Here is an 18,956-nt window from a genome sequence, read left to right as displayed (position 1 = left end):
CACACACACACACACACACACACACCGCGCGCGCACGCACGCGCGCGCCCTCGGCCCAGAAATAGACTCACACACACTGACTGCTGCATCCTGAATTAGAAATGGCTGCCACCGGAGTTCTCCCCTTTATCAGGGGAGTAGACTTAAGTGGGAATGATTTTAAAGTAAGTAACTATTTCACTATAGACTCATTTTAACACACACTCTTTTAAAATACACTTTCACCATCTAGCTGCCAGAACAGAATGAATTTGACTGCTGTAGTTAGCTATGTTAGCCATTGGGCGTTAGCTCGCTTAGCATAGCAACTTGTCAATAAGTGACAGTTTGTGCTCTGTAAAGTTAACTACTGCCAAAAAAATACACATTATCCTGGGGATATTCGGGGATGTTTAACGTTTCCTTCGGTTTAATGGTTTAATTCATGGCTAACACGGTGTTTAGTTTAAAATTACATTTTGTTGTGAAATTGCGTAGCCAGATAGCTGACGTTAGCTAGGAAGCTAAGTTGGTTAGCAAGGCAGCTAAACCAGCTGTTTATTTCATTTATAACATGACGCATTACAGACATTATTCACACTTTAGCATATAGACAATAAACTGTTGTTATTATTCTTAACAAGGTATTGTTATTAGATACATTCTATAGTTTTGCCTTTGCTTATGTACAAAATATCAGGACTTTGATATACTACTATATTTACTCCAGTGTAAATATGTGTCACTTGTAAACACTTGTATATTTAGCCTGATTAGTGATATGTGGGACTGATGTATCTGTATGTTTTGTAATATTTCCACAGGGAGGATATTTTCCTGAACATGTTAAATCTATGACCAGTTTGAGATGGCTGAAACTCAACAGAACTGGGATTTGTTATCTTCCAGAAGAACTTTCCTCTCTGCAGAAACTGGTGAATATTTCTCAACATTATATACAATATAATCTAATAACTATGGTCCAATAACTTTTTTGTTTTGTTGGCATGTTGATATAAAAGGACAAAAATTCAATTGATTAATAAGACCTTAACTTGACATAACATCAGCTTAAGAAAGATAAGAACCGTCGATGTCTTTCAGTGGACCAAACAAAGCATATAGAGAAAAAATTCTGTAGCATAGCTGATTAAAATACAAAAAAAACAAACCCCTGTCGTAGTTCGACTCTAAACATGATCAAGCTCAGCTTCTCTATCTTCTGCGGCAACTTATTCGATCGCCTTTGTATTTATACAGAATATCTAAGCTAAATAGAGCAGCTCAGCTTTTTTAGATTTTCACAGATGTTTTATTTTATTTTGCCGTGTCCGGTCTGATTAGTAAATGTATGACAAAAACAGAATGAAGTAAGAACGGATGAAAAATAAAAACGGGCGTCTCATCCTTGCAGAGCTCACGGGACTAACCAGAAGTGTATACTGTGAATCACCTTTACAAAACAAAAACATTATTTACCCTAAATTAATTATAGATTACATTAAAAAGTACATTTTATTAAAATTTAATCAGGAGAGTTACTATTCCTGACCTCTGATGTAAGTGCATACACCAGATTTAGTGTATATACATGTATAAAGCAAATATATTAAATATTTCTTTCTTTTCTGATATGTTTAAAATCAGGAGCATTTGTCAGTGAGCCACAACAGTCTAACAACGCTACATGGAGAGCTCTCGAGCCTTCCGAACCTACGGGTAACTCAGATTAATCAATATAAAGTTATTTTTAATTTACAGAACAAATCTCATGACCATTAATTTGTCACTTATATATGTTTTAATTTTTCTTTCAGGCAGTTGTGGCTAGGGCAAACAACCTGAAGAACTCAGGAGTTCCAGATGATATTTTTAATCTGGATGACCTCTCAGTACTGGTATGTTGAGGGTTTTTTTGTATTCACTGATTTTTCCTTTTATTATTAACATAGATCAGGCTCATTAAACAATGTGTAATCTTTCATAAGCTCTTCTTGCCATATCTTAATGAACTCACAGAAATCCATAACCTCCCATTTTTCAGGACCTGAGCTTCAATCAGTTGACTGAAATTCCAAGAGATCTGGAGAAATCTAGAAATATGCTGGTTCTTAACCTCAGTCATAACAGGTAGAGCTGTGTGTTGATGTTTGTAAGTGTATGTGACATTCTGATCTTCATTGATCTCTTGTACCTGCATCTGGATTGATGAGCTTTATTTCCTCATTCTTCCTTTTTCAGCATTGACAACATACCAAATCAGCTGTTCATTAACCTCACCGATCTCCTCTATCTGGATCTGAGTGACAATAAGTTGGACAGCCTTCCCCCTCAGATGAGACGTCTGGTACATCTTCAGACGCTCATTCTCAACAATAATCCCCTAATGCACGCACAGTTAAGGTGAGGCTGTTTTGCAGTATGCTTTCTGTCCGTCTCGGATAGAGTATATAAACAGTATGATTCAGCAAGCCTGATGACCTCAATGTTTTCCTCAGCTGCTGATAAGGTTCCTGCAAATGTTTATTTTGGGTGTGATTCATGTTTTATCAGACAACTTCCAGCAATGGTAGCCCTTCAGACTCTTCATTTAAGAAACACACAACGCACTCAAAGTAACATGCCGACAAGTCTTGAAGGCCTCACTCATTTAGCAGGTAAAGCCAGTTTTCCTGTCGCTGTGTTAAAAAAGATAAATAGCCTTTTACATGTGAATTGAAAATATGTAGATTTGTTTGAAAGTTAATGATCATTTTATTCACAGATGTGGATCTGTCCTGCAATGATCTGAATCGGGTGCCGGAATGTTTATACTCCTTGGCCAGTTTAAAACGCCTTAATCTGAGTAGTAATCAGATCTCCGAGCTATCACTGTGTATAGATCAGTGGACCCAGCTAGAGACTCTGAACCTGTCCAGGAACCAGCTCACGTCATTGCCCGTGAGTACTTTCATGCTGGTTTTGGTTTCTCATATGGTATATGGCATCTAGGTATGTCTGGCATCCATTTCTACAATTGACTACAATGCAGGTTGAGGGTGAGGACATATTGATGTGTGGCAAAGCAACCTGCAGTGCACTGGTGTCTAGTCTAATCTTCTCCAAGATTAGACCAAGATCTGGTCCAAGTTTACAACACTAGCCATTTAAGACCAGGTCCAAATGATAGCTGAAATCGTTGTATCCTGCTTTGTTGAAGCAGATGTTTTCTAGCCACACTTGCCTTCTAGAAACAAAAGTACACCGAGCAAACTCTTCAGCCAGATGTGTCATTTTTGGAGATAAGAATTCTGATAATAAATCCTCACCGACTCCTCATTCTTACCTCTTGCAGTCTGCTATTTGCAAATTATCCAAACTGAAGAAGCTGTATTTGAACTCAAACAAGCTTGATTTTGATGGAGTGCCATCTGGTGTTGGGAAGCTGTCCAGTCTGGTGGAGTTCATGGCAGCTAATAATAATCTGGAGCTTATTCCAGAGGGTCTCTGCAGGTAGGAAGTCATTTACTAATAGAGGGGTTGCTAATGAACAAAGCCCAGTTTACATAAATGATGGTACATGTTCAATAAGCTCCCATGTTAATTGTAATTACAAATTGTATTCATCTATCTAAAGGTCTTTTGTGTATATATACTTATCTATTTCAGGTGCACAAAACTAAAGAAATTGGTTTTAAACAAGAACAGGCTTGTGACGTTACCCGAGGCAGTCCATTACCTTACCGATTTAGACGTAAGGTTTAAAAAATATTTCAAACAATCTGACACGGCTAAATTAGTTTCATTTCACTCAATACTCATGTCAATATTTTAATATTATATAGGTTTTGGACGTTCGTGAAAATCCAAACCTGGTTATGCCGCCCAAGCCTGTGGACAGAGGAGCTGAATGGTACAACATAGACTTCTCTTTGCAAAACCAGTTGCGATTGGCTGGTGCATCACCAGCGACCGTGGCTGCAGCAGGTGGAGGTACAGTACACCATACACCTCTTTTTTTTCGATGAAATTCACATGTCCAGTTAAAGGACTGATGTTTATAGAATGCTATTTTATGTTTAATATTCTCTATGCATTGGTCTGTGATAGGAAATAGTCCAAGAGATCCAATGGCCAGAAAGATGAGGTTACGGCGACGGAAGGATTCCACACAGGATGACCAAGCAAAACAGGTGCTGAAAGGCATGTCTGATGTAGCCCAGGAGAAGAACAAATCTATTCAGGTGAGACAATGTGTGATTTGAGTTGGTTTCTCTACAATGTTGCTTCAAAACCGCAAAAGTGAACAGTGTAGATATTGTACTACTAAATTCTATCCTCCTCTTTTATCAGGAGAACAGTGACATGAAATTCTCTGACCTGAAGTCCAAACGCTGGGCTAAGAACCTCGAGAAACCTCCACTTAACTATTCTGAGATCTTTTTGGAAGACGTGGGTCAGGTTCCTGGAGTGTCTGTGTGGCAGATCGAGAACTTCTTGCCTGTTCTGGTGGATGAAGCTTTCCATGGAAAGTTCTATGAGGCAGACTCTTACATTATCCTGAAGGTAAAATTAAATTACCTTATGGGTCTGAATTTTCAAAATGATTTGCTTGTTTGCCTTTTGTATAGAAGTCCACTCGTATTTTATATTTCTATCCTTATTTTCAGACTTTCCTAGATGAGAACGGAGCTTTAAACTGGCAGATCTTTTATTGGATTGGTCAGGAGGCCACCTTGGATAAGAAAGCGGGCTCTGCTATCCATGCTGTTAATCTTCGCAATTTCCTGGGGGCTGAGTGTAGGACTATACGAGAGGAAATGGGGGACGAAAGTGAAGAATTTACTGCGGTTAGTTGAACATGTACATTTAATTTATTTTTATATTGTCTTGAGATGAACATCAAAACATCTAAAGAATCGGGATGCAACTGGGTTTCTGTTGGACCGCCTATAAAAAAAACTGGAAGAAAGTATCTAGGTCACAGTTAATGATTTGTTTAGCATTATTTCAAACTATATCTCCTTTAAAATCTTTGATCTTTATTCCTTTAGGTGTTTGACAATGAAATTTCCTACATAGAAGGAGGAACCGCTAGTGGATTCTACACAGTGGAGGATTCACAATACACAACAAGGTATTAAACAGAGAAAATAAACATAGCATACAGACACGTACCATATTTTTTTATGATTTATGTGTATAATGTGTGTACGTATGTTTGGACAGACTTTATCGTGTATATGGGAAGAAGAACATCAAACTGGAGTCTGTGCCTCTAAAGGCAGCCTCTCTCGATCCTCGGTAAGTTCAATATAACTTATACTCCGTAAAGATGCATACAACGTTGAGAAATCGTTCGAGGCATTTAAACAGTGCTCCTTTTTATAAGGTTTGTTTTCTTGCTGGATGCTGGGCTTGAAATATTTGTGTGGAGAGGATCCAATGCCACCCTTAGCAACACTACAAAAGCCAGGTTTGTAGAGATTAGTTTTTTCACCTTGACTACTAATATTTTTTCTGACCATTCACTCGAACATTTTGTTCTCTCCTTGGCATTTAAAGATTATTTGCAGAGAAGATAAACAAGAATGAAAGAAAGGGAAAATCAGAGATCACTTCATTGATGCAGAATCAGGAACCTCCAGAGTTTTGGGAAATTCTTGGTGGACAGCCAGAGGAAATCAAGAAACATGTTCCAGATGAATTTTCTCCAGTACGACCTAAACTCTACAAGGTAGGTATCTGGTTGTTTTTTTTCTCCCCTCAAATTAGGTAACACAGTGATATGAAAACACCTGGAACCTGATCTTGTTTCATCTAGGTTGGTCTGGGTTTGGGTTATCTTGAACTTCCTCAAATCAACTACAAGCTTTCAGTTGAGCATAAGGACAAACTCAAACTTGACGTGCTTCCCGAGCTCAGACTGGTATGTGAAGTAGTTAATGTAATAAAGTATTGCACGACTTTGCATGAGATTGGAATCCAAGTTACAGATTGGATTTTTTTTAATGCACTAATCCGAACTGATGTCCTCCTGTTGCAGCTGCAGAGCCTTCTAGACACTAAAGGTGTATATATACTGGATTGTTGGTCTGAAGTGTTCATTTGGATTGGACGCAAGTCCCCTCGTCTGGTAAGAGCAGCTGCACTGAAATTAGGCCAGGAGCTGTGCAGCATGCTCCATCGACCAAAACACGCCGTGGTCATCCGCAACCTGGAGGGTACCGAATGCCAGGTTAGACATGCTGTGAAATGCAGGCACTCGCTTTCTCTATTTAAATTGCTTTTTGCTTGCAGTTTCTCACTCAGAATCTTAATAGCATTTTTTCTTACCACCAGGCATTATATAAATACTCTCACTTTCTTGTCTCTTCTCTCTCTCTCTCTCTCTCTCATCTCTTCTCTCTCTCTTTATTCTCTCTCTTTCTCTTTAATGTAAAATACAGTATATATTAAACCATTTTCCCCTATGCTTTTGTTTCTTACTAGGTCTTCAAATCCAAGTTTAAGAACTGGGATGATGTGCTGAAGGTGGACTACACCAGGAATGCAGAGAGTGTTAAGCAGAGTGATGGCCTGTCTGGAAAGGTGAAGAAGGATGCTGAGCCAAAGAACCAGATGAAGGCTGATCTGACTGCACTCTTCCTGCCCAGGCAGCCACCAATGCCCCTATCTGAGGTGCGGTCCCAACAATCACTGGTGAAGCACAACAGGAAAACTTGCCCAATTAATCAGAGATCAAACCTTCAAATCCTGATGGTGCCACAACCATCTGTGGCCAAGAGTCCAAAAGAGTATAACTGTTCTCTGGGTGGGACAAGCATACTGTCTCTCCTGTTAATAAGAACAATGTGAGCTATTGTGGTGGCACTTTTGATCTACATATAAAAAACACAGAGTTGGTGGTAAAAGCAAAGAAGTAAAGATGGTATTTATTTTGCTGCAGAAAAAGGCGTCTTCCGTACAGTGTAGCGTGCCAAGTCTACACAGTGACGAGGCAAAGATTAGTGATTCAGCTCTCCCTTTTATACCCTAGGTGTGTGCTTGTGTAGCCTGGTATGTGTGTGTGTGTTAGTATGTGTGTGTGTTGGTGTGTGCGCGCTTGTGTTTATGTGACCTCTGTCACCTCAGTAAAAGTCAGATCTTATCAAGCACGTGCACACACACTCCCCTAAAGTTCCCATCCCATTAACACATGGAATGTTTATGGCAGGAACATTCCCTCCTGTTCTATCTCACCCTAGTCTGACACACAAAATTTACCATGAAAGCACATACAAACACTCCTGATATTTAAAATTTCCACTACACTATATGCAAAAGTAGACGGATAGCACGTGTCTTGTTGCCCTGTGATGCAGCATGAAAATCGGCCAGGACCAAAGGAGAAAAATATTATTTCATTGTTTATGGTACACTAGAGTTTCTCCAAATAAATTGCCTTTGGACACTTTTTACATAGTAACATAATCAAGAATTGTGTTTGTAACCCCAAAAACAAAACTAGTTAAATATGTAGATTGATTGAATTTATGTAGAGCATATAATATACAAAATGTTTTTAATTTGTTAATAGCCGTGATAAACTCTGAATAATCTTTAATTAAAGAATATTGTTTTGAATGTCTTCCGTATGGCTGCTTGTAATCAATATACAGGCTGAACAAATGATGGAAGAATGGAACGAGGACCTGGATGGTATGGAAGGATTTGTTTTGGAAGGTAAAAAGTTTGCCCGTCTGCCAGAAGAGGAGTTTGGTAACTTCTACACACAAGACTGCTATGTGTTTCTCTGCAGGTAAGTGGCACTTGGATGGCTAAGCTTTGGACAGTTTTGGACAATTAATCTTTGGACAGTTAATTGTCTATGGACAGGTTCCACGATAGCTGTAATGAAATAATGAATTTATTTGTTCAGATTGTTGATCTGTTATCATGGGGAAGCTTTCGGTATGAAATTCGTTTGTGTGTTGCTTTGCAGGTACTGGGTGCCGGTTGAGTATGAGGAGGACAAAGAGAAAGATAAGGGTGATGATGGAGAAGGAGAGGATGAGGACAAGCAACCTGAAGAGGACTTCCAGTGTGTGGTTTACTTCTGGCAAGGTCGTGAGGCGTCCAACATGGGCTGGCTAACGTTCACATTCAGTTTGCAGAAGAAGTTTGAGAGCCTTTTCCCTGGCAAGCTGGAGGTACAATTTAATTTAATTTGTTAATATCTGTTGAATATAAAGAGGTCCAGAGTAGTATCATTTTCATGGTGTACATCCTCCAGGTTGTTCGGATGACCCAGCAGCAGGAGAACCTCAAGTTCTTGTCACACTTCAAGAGGAAGTTCATTATCCACAAAGGAAAGAGGAAGCTTAAGGTGGACAATGTGCAGCCCAGTCTGTACCATATCAGGACAAATGGAAGTGCACTCTGCACCAGGTTATCATTCAATACAATACATGTCAAATAATCGTTTCATATTTGTTTAATGTTAAAGGACTAACATGCTGATCTCTTCTGTTCTTGTCCACAGAACTATCCAGATTTCAACAGACTCCAGTAACCTTAACTCTGAGTTCTGCTTCATCCTGAAGGTAATGTTCTGTCTATTTGTACTGGAACAAGGTGTAATGGTGCCAGCATGTTTGGCTTTATGATTTTTGTTTTCTTCTTCTTCTTGTTTTTTTTCTTCTTCATTTTTTCCTGTGAAAAAAATGTTTTTAAACACCTTCTCAGCTTGAGCAGTAGTCAGATGAAACTTCATTAAAATTCCCCCAGCTGAAAAACTTTTCACTGAAGTGGAAAAGTTGCAGGAAGTCCTTTTGTTAGGTTTATATTTTTTGTTTATAAACATCTCTGCATTCGAGACGGAGTTGTAAGAGTCAGACGAGGCTCGGATAGTTCATAAAGGCTTTATTTGGGCGAACATTTAACTGTGAGTTCACAAGTCAGTAGAAAATAAGGAAGTGGGACTTGTTCTCTTGATTCTAAAATTCTCCAGATCTAATGCACTGTTGTTTTGTGCAAATTGATGGTATCATGTGATCAGTCTGTGTGCGACCAAGCAAGGGCCACCGGATGGGAGTGGAAGAAATGTAAGGGTTTGACTATGCAAAATTCAGTCAGAGTGAGTTGTTCCACACCAGCGCTCTCAAACCATCTCTCCATGAAGCGCGCTTAGTGCACAGGGACGTGGTCATGACTGATCCAGTTTGAGACTTCGTTCCAGTGAAAGGAAATACATTTAATACAGTCGTGTACTTCAGTCTTCGCCGTTACTGTGTGGGGAAGAACCTCATACGAGTGTGACAGTCAGGTGTCCACAAACCTTTGCTCATGCACTGTATATGTTAGCATCCTGAGCTTATTGTAAATAGAGATTAAAAATAGTTTGTATTACTAATCTAAATTAACATTCACAGTGAAAATAAGATGCTATTTAATCAACAGGAACCTTTATGTGGATCTGACTGTCATGCGAGGGCAGAATTTCTCTTAGTTGTTAGAAAAGGTACCTGTCAGCTCTGCTTGTGACACCAACTGTTGTGGCTTGATTTCCACCCTTCTTTGTAGGTGCCATTTGAGAGTACAGACAACCAGGGGATCGTGTATACCTGGGTTGGCCGAGCAGCAGACCCAGACGAGGCTAAGCTGGCAGAGGATATAATGAACTCAATGTTTGATGATACCTACAGCAAGCAGGTACACATTAGGACCGTTTATCAGCATTGAGTTAGGAAAAAGTATTTTGCTTCAATTACACAACAAGATTATTGCTCTTTACAGGTAATAAATGAGGGAGAGGAACCAGAAAACTTCTTCTGGGTTGGCATTGGCTCACAGAAACCATATGACGAAGATGCACAATACATGAAATATGCCAGACTATTTAGGTTAGTCATTTAAAAACATTTTTACTTAAAACATTTTCCGTTTTGCTTGTTTTACTTATCTCTATTTATGCTGTCACCCTGTAGGTGCTCCAATGAGAAAGGTTACTTTTCTATATCAGAGAAATGCTCTGACTTCTGTCAAGATGATTTGGCTGATGATGACATCATGCTCCTGGACAATGGAAAAGAAGTATGTGCTTACTTGTTTGTTTATTTATTTGAATAAACCTTTGGACAAAGGCCTAGGAAGTTGTGCCTGATGGCTAGTATGTGTTTTACAGGTGTACATGTGGGTTGGCACCCAGACAAGCCAAGTGGAGATCAAACTGAGTCTAAAGGCTTGTCAGGTAAGACTGCCTTTCAGTTTACCTATCTTTCGTATATCTTTACTAAGTTTGTATCCTTCAGGACGATTAATTATTCATCAATGACTTTAATCACTTTTTTCCTTCTGTCTCATTTTTGTTTTGATCTCCAGGTCTATATTCAGCATATGAGGTCCAAGGATGCGGAGCACCCGAGGAAACTGCGCCTGGTGCGCAAAGGCAACGAACCTCATTGCTTTACACGCTGTTTCCACGCCTGGAGCACATTCAGGACAGTGCTCGCATAAAATATTCACACACAGCACAGCTGTTAAATACAATACAGCGTTACTCTAATAATCTGCAACTATAAAACACCCACCAGAACTCGTCACGTTCTTTTAGTGCACTGCAGGTATAGTTTTTGAAAAGCACGTACAATATGACGTTTACCTACTTGAACGGTTCTTAAAATGTCTGTTTATATGCGAGAAAGGAGATGAAGATTTGTAGGTAAGAGGTACATCCTGAGATGATTGAGAAGTTAATGCATTATTAAGGGATTATGGAAGAAGAAGAAAAAACATTGGCGCAATCAATACTAAAAAGCAGTCACTGGGTTTACGTTCTGTTTATGGTGAACTGAACTGAGGATAACTTTAATCAGCTTGAATCAATGCTGAATTTCGTTGCAAACCTATACCTAACCTATACCTGTTTAGCTTCTCCGTGTCAAATAAGTTCTTTGAATTTGTTGATTTTAACAATATAGATACCAAAAGGAATTTGCACACTTCACACCTTCATGTTTATTTTGGTTTGAGCGCTTTATATATACAGTATATCATTCGTTTTGAATAATGCATTTCTTATTGTATTCTGTAGAACTAGGCAGTATGTTTAAGGGCCTACTTTTTGTCACGTAAAGCACAAGCTGCGCTTTGTCTCAAAACTAAATATATATTCATCAGTACTAGCTGGTGCCATAGACAGCTTACTGTGTTTTATTTTGCATGAAGGTGCTGTCTTTATCATCTGCTGCTTTAGGGTTCACTTTAAGGATAGTGAGCAGCATTGCCTAAATTACGGACTTTACAGGTAATTTTCTTTCTTTTCCTTCGGTGAGAAATGCATCTGTGGTTTATCAGGACTAGTATTTTTTGTTTTATTGCTACTTGATGCCCTTGATGCCACCCTTCAAGCATACTTTAAAAAAATACATATGTTATAAGGGTACATATTGGCAGTAAGTGGTAGAATATAATGCCTTAGTAGTAATGGTCCTTTTTATGGATCACTTAAATACTATGAGTTGAATATGTTCCATTTGGACAGGGAAATGCATTTAACCAAGGATAAAGAGTTCATTGTTTTCAATCAGGTTTCAGAGGGATTTTGAGAGGCAATTTGATATTTAAAAAACGTCTGCTTACTTTTTCAACATCACTGTGTATGTTTGTGTATGTGAATGTATGCATTAAATGTATCTGTACAAATATTTTCTGCCACCGGCGGCACCACCTGCAGATGCTATATTTATGTATTTTTTATTAAAGTACACGTTCCAACACCGTTCTCTAAGGCTTGCTGTTTTAATCCACTCACTAATTTACAATATTTTAATTAATAAGAGGAAGGTAGTGTTATGTTTTAAATAATCCTTTCAGGATATTTTTAGTTAAGTCTTGTTTTAAGTTTGTGAAATACAAAACGTGCAAACACCTGAACATCACACCCAGAAATGTTTCTTTCCCTAATAGCCCTGACTCTGACTCAACCCCACTGAACACCTTTTGTATACATTACATACAGCCAAAAGTATGTAGATGTCTGAGCCTCACACCCACATGTGAGAATTCACCCAAAACTGTTTCCACAAAATTTCACGTACACAAAGCACAGAGCTCAATGAAGAGACGGTCTGAGAAGGTTGGAGTGAAGATCTCGAGTGTCCTGCACTGAACCCTGACTCTGACCCAACCCCACTGAACACCGACTGAACCCCAGACCTCCTCACTCTTACACCATCAGTGTCTGATCTCACTAATGCTCTTGTAGCTGAATGAACACAAATCCACACAGACACTCCAACATCTAGTGGAATTTCTTCAGAGAAGAGATGAGCACTTTCTAACAGCTTTTATATATATATATGTAGATAGATAGATAGATAGATAGAGGGGAGGACGACAGTGTGTGTGTGTGTGTGTGTGTGTGTGTGTGTGTGTGTGTGTGTGTGTCTGTGTGTGTCTGTGTGTGTCTGTGTGTGTCTGTGTGTGTCTGTGTGTGTCTGTGTGTGTGAGAGAGAGAGAGAGAGAGAGAGTATTTATATAAAGCTTTTTCAGTAAAAGATATTTTTACACGATAGTATCATGATACACAACATGGAGGATTAAGAAACATAAAGAACGTAAAATTGTCAGTCTTTCTGCTTTCTTTCTATTTTAAACGGCATTGGACGAAATGAAGGGCGGTTCCGACAGCTATCCAATAATCACGAAGTGTGGGAGTGACGTAATGAATGTCCTGTTGCTGATTGGCCCGGCGTCATGTCAATCTTCATTTACTGCATTTGAACCTAGGAAGCGTGCAAAAGATAAGGAACATAATAATTGCTCGATTCAAAGTGTTTGTCTTATTGATAAATAAAATGCAGAAACAGCGGTATGTACCACACCCTGGGTGGGGCAGGACTATTACATTGGTTATTTATAGTGAATGTTATGCATATTCATTAGCTTTCATTTATTTACATGATGTACATTTACAACAGTGTGTGTGTGTGTGTGTGTGTGTGTGTGTGTGTGTGTGTGTGTGTGTGTGTGTGTGTGTGTGTGTGTTAGAAACGCGTGTGTGTTGCAGAGTGTGTGTGTGGAGTCTCCTGTGGGAGAGCTTCTCCTGAGCGGCTGTGAGAAAGGAATACACACCATCACTATTACTATGGAAACAGAACATAGGTACCACACACACACACTACACACCGTCACTATTACTATGGAAACAGAACATAGGCACCACACACACACACCATTACTATTGCTATGGATACATGCATGGGCTTACACTATCACCATGGAAACATTGTGTATCTTATACAGTGCGCCATCACAGTAAATGTAGCATTACCAAGTGGCACTTACTGATGATTGTAAAGTTTTAGATCCAGAATTCCTTCACAATTCAGTAAAATATCACTTCTAATTGGGAAACTGCTACAGGCTGTGATGATGGAAATGATGGACCTGTCAGACACGTTGGCTGTGACTTTGGAAAACTCTCCGTTTTGACTACGATTGTGTTTTGAGAGCTGTAATTTTAGAGCAATAGACTTAAGTTGGTTTAGGAAAAAAAACCTATAAATAAATAAATAAATAAATAAAGACAGAGGTCAAGTATTTCAGCGGAGGATACCAAGTATTCTACTGTACAATAGTAGAAGTTGATCATTCATTCATTCATTCATTCATATTCTACTGCTTATCCGAACTACCTCGGGTCATGGGGAGCCACACGGATACACCCTGGATGGAGTGACAACCCATCGCAGGGCACACACTCTCATTCACTCACACACACACACACTACGGACAATTTTCCAGAGATGCCAATCAACCTACCATGCATGTCTTTGGAGGAAACCGGTGTACCCGGAGGAAACCCCCGAGACACGGGAAGAACATGCAAACTCCACACACACAAGGCGGAGGCAGGAATTGAACCCCCAACCCTGGAGGTGTGAGGCAAACGTGCTAACCGCTAAGCCACTGTGCCCCCCAGAAGTTGATCAGTGTATGGAAAAAAATATAGTTTATAGTTCAGTGTCTCTTCCTTTCAAATGTGAATTATGGACTGTCAGCTTCTCCTCCATCGGGGTTTAGTCAATCACAGAAACTAGCTGATAGAGAATGGCACTAGTGTAGATAGAGCGTTTCTCTTTATTTACTTTATTTGGTCTCATTATCCAACTGACAACATGACTTGATTTAAAAAAATTAAATAATCAAAGACAATCAAGATAGAGAAGTGTGCATTTATTCTCTCTGTGTCAAATTTAAAACAGTCTCATCCACGCAGTTAATAAACACCACTACAATAACACTACGTCTTATGTCTGGCCATAAACATAATTTTATTATTTATTATGCTTAAGCATACTTAAATGTACCTGTTTGTACATTCAGTAATGTTAGTTGCTTTGTATTTTATTTTAACGCATTTGCCATAATGTAAAAATACTAAACATGAATGACTTCATAACTTGATTTTGAATTACTACAAATTGCTTATTTAGTCTTTAAATGTTCATTCATTCATTAATTTTCTACCGCTTATCCGAACTTCTCGGGTCACGGGGAGCCTGTGCCTATCTCAGGCGTCATCAGGCATCAAGGCAGGATACACCCTGGACGGAGTGTTGTGCCTGGTAATTGGATGACTGATGATCTTTTGCTTTTGCATTTACAGTATGTATGTACTGTGTGTGTGTGTGTGTGTGTGTGTGTGTGTGTGTGTGTGTAGGTCTGGGCTCATTTCAGACCAGGCAGAACTGAACCCGGAGCTTCAGCAGTGTGTTACGTGGCTCCAGAGTTACTTTCGTTCTGCACAGTCAGTGAGCTCTCTTCCGTTTCCTGCCTTACATCACCCAATGTTGCAGGGAGGTATGTGTGCCACATACACACACTATCACTGTTACAGTATATGTTGGGTTGGATGGTATAAACCTCTATATATCTCTATTTGTCAGACTCCTTCACTGCACATGTGCTAAGGATATTGCAGTCAAGGGTACGAGTGGGACAAACCGTCTCCTACAAGGAGCTCAGCGAGATGGCCGGAAACCCGAAGGCTTGTCGAGCAGTGGGCAGCATTATGAGGAGAAATCCGGTCGGTTCATTTTTAACGCATTAATTTCTCCTGTGGGTACAAATGAGAAATGCGTCCTCTGACTTTCTCTCGCTTGTGTTCGCATCTCCTCAGGTTCCTCTGATTGTGCCCTGTCATCGTGTGCTGTGTAGCTCAGGTCAGAGTGGCAGATATATGGCAGGCAAAGGAGATGATATTAAACTGTGGCTGCTCTCTCATGAAGGGAAGAAGGGTTTGACCTAACTGTTTAACCTGTGGATACCGTTTCAGTTGTTCTCTGCCGGATACACACCCTGAAATATTCACTGTTCAACATTTTTTACATGCAAAGTCTGGGTGTATGTTCTGCTTCAGTAATGAAATCTAAAGTAACAGTTTATTCACTTAATCAGTGCAAGCATATGTTTTTATTGTTACAGTTGATGTTAACGTTACAGATGTTGTCTTACTTTATTGACCAATAAGATGATAGTAATAGATAGTAGATAGTCTAATATGGTTTGTTTTTACACCTTTAAACTGTACATCATTAGTTTGAGATCATTAGTTTACAAATGATCATAATTTAAAAAATAAAGATCATACAAATGGCATCTTTAATTAATTCTGCCCTGAATTTGCCATTTCACGTAACAAATATTTACATAGAATTCACAAGACGCAATAATAATCACACACTTTACACACACTCTATTCTTAACACTGTGTTGTTAACTAGATGGTCAGTGAGTGTTTTTCTGTTTTGGCATCGTTGATCATGAGTCCCTTGTTTGTCCAGAGAAGTTAAACTGGCTACGGTTCTTCAGAAAAATCCTCCAGGTCCTGCACATGATTTGCTTCTCTTGCATCTTCTGCATATTTGACCCCTTTCCTACAGCTGCTATAGGATGATGAGAGCCATCTTTTCACACTGGGGACAACTGAGGGACTAACACACTATAAACTATTACAGCATAAAGGTGTGCAAAAGGCTGCAAAATACAGACATCTAAATCTAACATCACAGATTAATTTATCTCAGCCTTAAAAAGTTAATAGTTAACAGATTCTGACATAAAATTTCTACGTTTCATTACATCTCAGGATCATGAATTTCTAGAAAGTGCCACCTTTATGTGGAGAAAAAGGAGCATTGAGCGCTGACAAAGTCAGACAGTGATTCTCTCTATTGTGGCTTATTAAGAGATTGAATATCAACTATACCTGTTACTTAGCAGCTGTTAAACATGTCACTTTTCTAGTATTAATCTGTTTCTGGGATGTCAGCTTTCAGGCTTGTCTTATAAATAACAACAGAAATGTAAAAGAGGATTTGGAGCCTTTCTACTGCAAGGAGATTATGATTATAAATCACTGTTAGATTATATTCATTTCAGTTCTACACTTTAATGAGAACTGATTGATAACACTTCCTGCTCTCTGTTCCCTTTTATCTGATTTTCATGTAATCTTCAAACAAAGATCAGTGACGTTTCTTCTAGGTGTTACTCTGTGACCTTGTCCAGGATAAAAAGTACCTAGGTCTGTTTGTGTGCAGGCCACCAAGGTCACTTTTCTGTTAACGTTTGGTTCTATTATCATGGCTTATGCTGTAAATATTATTAAAATGAACCCTAACTGAATTAAGAAACTAACACTTCGGAGATAAAACTTTGTATTTGAACTAATGTCATTAATTAATAAAATTAAATAAAATAAAATTTGTGGTTTTAATTACACATACTATACTGGCTGCTGTATATTAAGATTCACCTTTCCTGCTTACACGTGGAGATCACAGCTATCTGTGTCTTTTAACTAATATTTAAATTCACATTTAACTTCACATATAACCTCTGTACAATATATAACCTCTCTACAATTATACATACAATGCACATATGACATATTGCATTTTTTATACTCCCTATTCTCTACACATATTGTGCCTTTCTTGTGTATGTTTATCTATATACCTTACTGTACATTCTGCCTAATATTTCAATATATATATAGTGGACCTGTTTATTCAGCTTGCACACATGTTTATTTACTTTTTATTTGCTGTACATATGTTTACATATATATATATATCTATATATTGCATGCTATACATATTGTTGTGAAAATGGTGGGTGGAATGGATGATGAAGGAAATGAATGGTTAACTTCATGCTCATTAGATGAACCTTTTGTATGCTATCCAACTTCAAACCCTAGTCTCATATTCCCATACAAAAGAAAAGTGAGATTAAGGCTACAAATACCAGAACACATAGAGCTAGGACAAAAAGACAAAGAGGAGCAAAAAAAAAAAGAAAAAGCAGCAGAAGAAATAAAACAAGTGTTGAATAAAATAAGGAATATGAAGCTTGAGGAATGAAGAAATCAATGGATGAAAAAGGATCAGACGCTGTACCTAGGCGGCTGGAAGAAGAATCCAAAAGAAAGGAAGATTATAATGCATTATGTTTTATTATATTTTATTTTAAGAATTTCAGTAGAACTCTGAATTGCTTTTCTTTTTCTTATGTTCATGTATTCTCCTATAATAGAATTGATAAGATTAATATTGCTTATTTTGACTGTAAACTTAGATGATTATGTTTCTGGTAGTGAAAGCTTAAAAGCCCACTGTGCATTCGAGGGGAGAAATCTGCACGCAAAGTGTTTCAACGCTCGCTGTCGAATTCCACGGCAATAGAAATCTTCAGTCGTATATAATCACAGCTTGGCAGTTGCAGGGAGTTAACTGCAAACATATAACCATATATAGAAGTGTCAACCTTGAAGATAAGGAAAAAACATTAGCAGCACTCAGAGTCACCGACGAGAAATGTTTGGGAGACGAGATGTCGGCCGTCGAGAAAGCACAAAGAGGACCAAACCCGACAACAGTCTGTATAAAAGCCCACCTTGAATTACATTGTGTGTGCATTCTAGTGTAAACAGCCTCAGTGCGTGTTATACTCTGTGTGCATCATAGAACAAACGCAAGCTTACACCTGAAGAGTTAATTACTTAATCACATAATCAAATAATCTTAATTACTTTTACTTATTCTAATACTTTGATTATTTGAAGGAGATTTTATTTGTAATTTTCTTTTTATTTTACATATATTACACACATATATCTGTATTAAACAACTTTTATTAAAAACAAGGCCTCTCATTGTGAGGATCCTGAAAAGACAAAAAGCTCTAAGTCTGACTCCTTCATTTAAAGAAGGCCCTACAGACACTCGCTGATATGATCACAGAGAGTGAGCAACAACACCCGGACTCTGTACTAATAATTCTTGGGGACTTTAATAAAGCGATTCTCTCATGTGAACTGCCAAAATACAGACAGCATGTTACATGTCCCACCAGAGACAGTAACACACTGGATCACTATTATACTACAATAAAGGATGCATATCACTCTGTCCCACGGGCAGCTCTGGGACTCTCTGATCACTGTTTAGTTCATCTGATACCGACCTACTGGCAGTAACTGAAATCAGCTGAACCTGTATTAAAGACTGTAAAAAGATGGACTAAGGAAGCGGAGCAGGATTTACAAGCCTGTTTCTCTCACTGATTGAACTGTTTTTGAAGCTGCTGCCACCGACCTGGTGAGCTCACAGAGACTGTAACATCATATATCAGTTCCTTTGAGGATTTGTGTATTCCTACCAGGAATCACTTAACTCATAACAATGATAAACCATGGTTCACTACAAAACTCAGCCAGCTCCGTCAGGCCAAAGTGGATGCTCACAGGAATGGGAATAGAGTCTTGTACAAACAGGCCAAACACACACTGAAAAAGGAGATCAGAGTGGCAAAGAGGAATTATTCTGAAAAGCTACGGATTCAGTTTTCCTCTAATGACTCAGCTTCAGTGTGGAAAGGTCTGAAAGCCATCACCAACTACACGACACCATCACCCTGCACTGTGGTGAATCAACAACTGGCAGACG

At 38.7% G+C, this 18,956-nt stretch overlaps 2 protein-coding genes across 2 annotated transcripts; both read left to right on the top strand.

The window, feature by feature from the left end:
* The first annotated feature begins 4 nt into the window (after window positions 1-4).
* On the top strand, window positions 5-11,717 carry flii (FLII actin remodeling protein). Its single transcript, XM_027148460.2, has 30 exons — window positions 5-164; window positions 804-914; window positions 1,627-1,698; window positions 1,797-1,877; window positions 2,024-2,109; window positions 2,221-2,382; window positions 2,533-2,636; window positions 2,744-2,919; window positions 3,314-3,471; window positions 3,628-3,712; window positions 3,804-3,951; window positions 4,069-4,202; window positions 4,312-4,524; window positions 4,629-4,808; window positions 5,013-5,095; window positions 5,188-5,262; window positions 5,351-5,434; window positions 5,524-5,695; window positions 5,783-5,887; window positions 6,005-6,196; window positions 6,451-6,639; window positions 7,620-7,759; window positions 7,943-8,150; window positions 8,234-8,388; window positions 8,483-8,543; window positions 9,523-9,651; window positions 9,736-9,842; window positions 9,927-10,032; window positions 10,124-10,189; window positions 10,321-11,717. The coding sequence occupies exons 1-30, from the start codon at window positions 102-104 to the stop codon at window positions 10,453-10,455; spliced, it is 3,780 nt and encodes a 1,259-aa protein (XP_027004261.1). The 5' UTR covers window positions 5-101; the 3' UTR covers window positions 10,456-11,717.
* Window positions 11,718-12,671: 954 nt separating this feature from the next.
* Window positions 12,672-18,489, top strand: mgmt (O-6-methylguanine-DNA methyltransferase). Its single transcript, XM_027148404.2, has 5 exons — window positions 12,672-12,811; window positions 12,991-13,104; window positions 14,666-14,805; window positions 14,892-15,031; window positions 15,125-18,489. Exons 1-5 carry the CDS (start codon window positions 12,798-12,800, stop codon window positions 15,251-15,253), a joined length of 537 nt encoding a protein of 178 aa, XP_027004205.1. The 5' UTR covers window positions 12,672-12,797; the 3' UTR covers window positions 15,254-18,489.
* Window positions 18,490-18,956: the final 467 nt, after the last annotated feature.

The sequence above is a fragment of the Tachysurus fulvidraco genome, chromosome 24, assembly GCF_022655615.1.
Source record: "Tachysurus fulvidraco isolate hzauxx_2018 chromosome 24, HZAU_PFXX_2.0, whole genome shotgun sequence".
Classification (NCBI taxonomy): domain Eukaryota; kingdom Metazoa; phylum Chordata; class Actinopteri; order Siluriformes; family Bagridae; genus Tachysurus; species Tachysurus fulvidraco.
This window is presented reverse-complemented; position numbering and strand designations above follow the sequence as displayed.

Bases quoted from the DNA above. Each gene is read 5' to 3' on its own strand.
- flii (XM_027148460.2), top strand. From the start codon at position 102: ATGGCTGCCACCGGAGTTCTCCCCTTTATCAGGGGAGTAGACTTAAGT. The intron at 2,383-2,532 runs GTGAGGCTGTTT...ATGTTTTATCAG, and splicing joins CTAATGCACGCACAGTTAAG to ACAACTTCCAGCAATGGTAG. The intron at 9,843-9,926 runs GTTAGTCATTTA...GTCACCCTGTAG, and splicing joins AAATATGCCAGACTATTTAG to GTGCTCCAATGAGAAAGGTT.
- mgmt (XM_027148404.2), top strand. The intron at 14,806-14,891 runs GTATGTGTGCCA...TCTATTTGTCAG, and splicing joins TCACCCAATGTTGCAGGGAG to ACTCCTTCACTGCACATGTG. The intron at 15,032-15,124 runs GTCGGTTCATTT...GCATCTCCTCAG, and splicing joins GCATTATGAGGAGAAATCCG to GTTCCTCTGATTGTGCCCTG.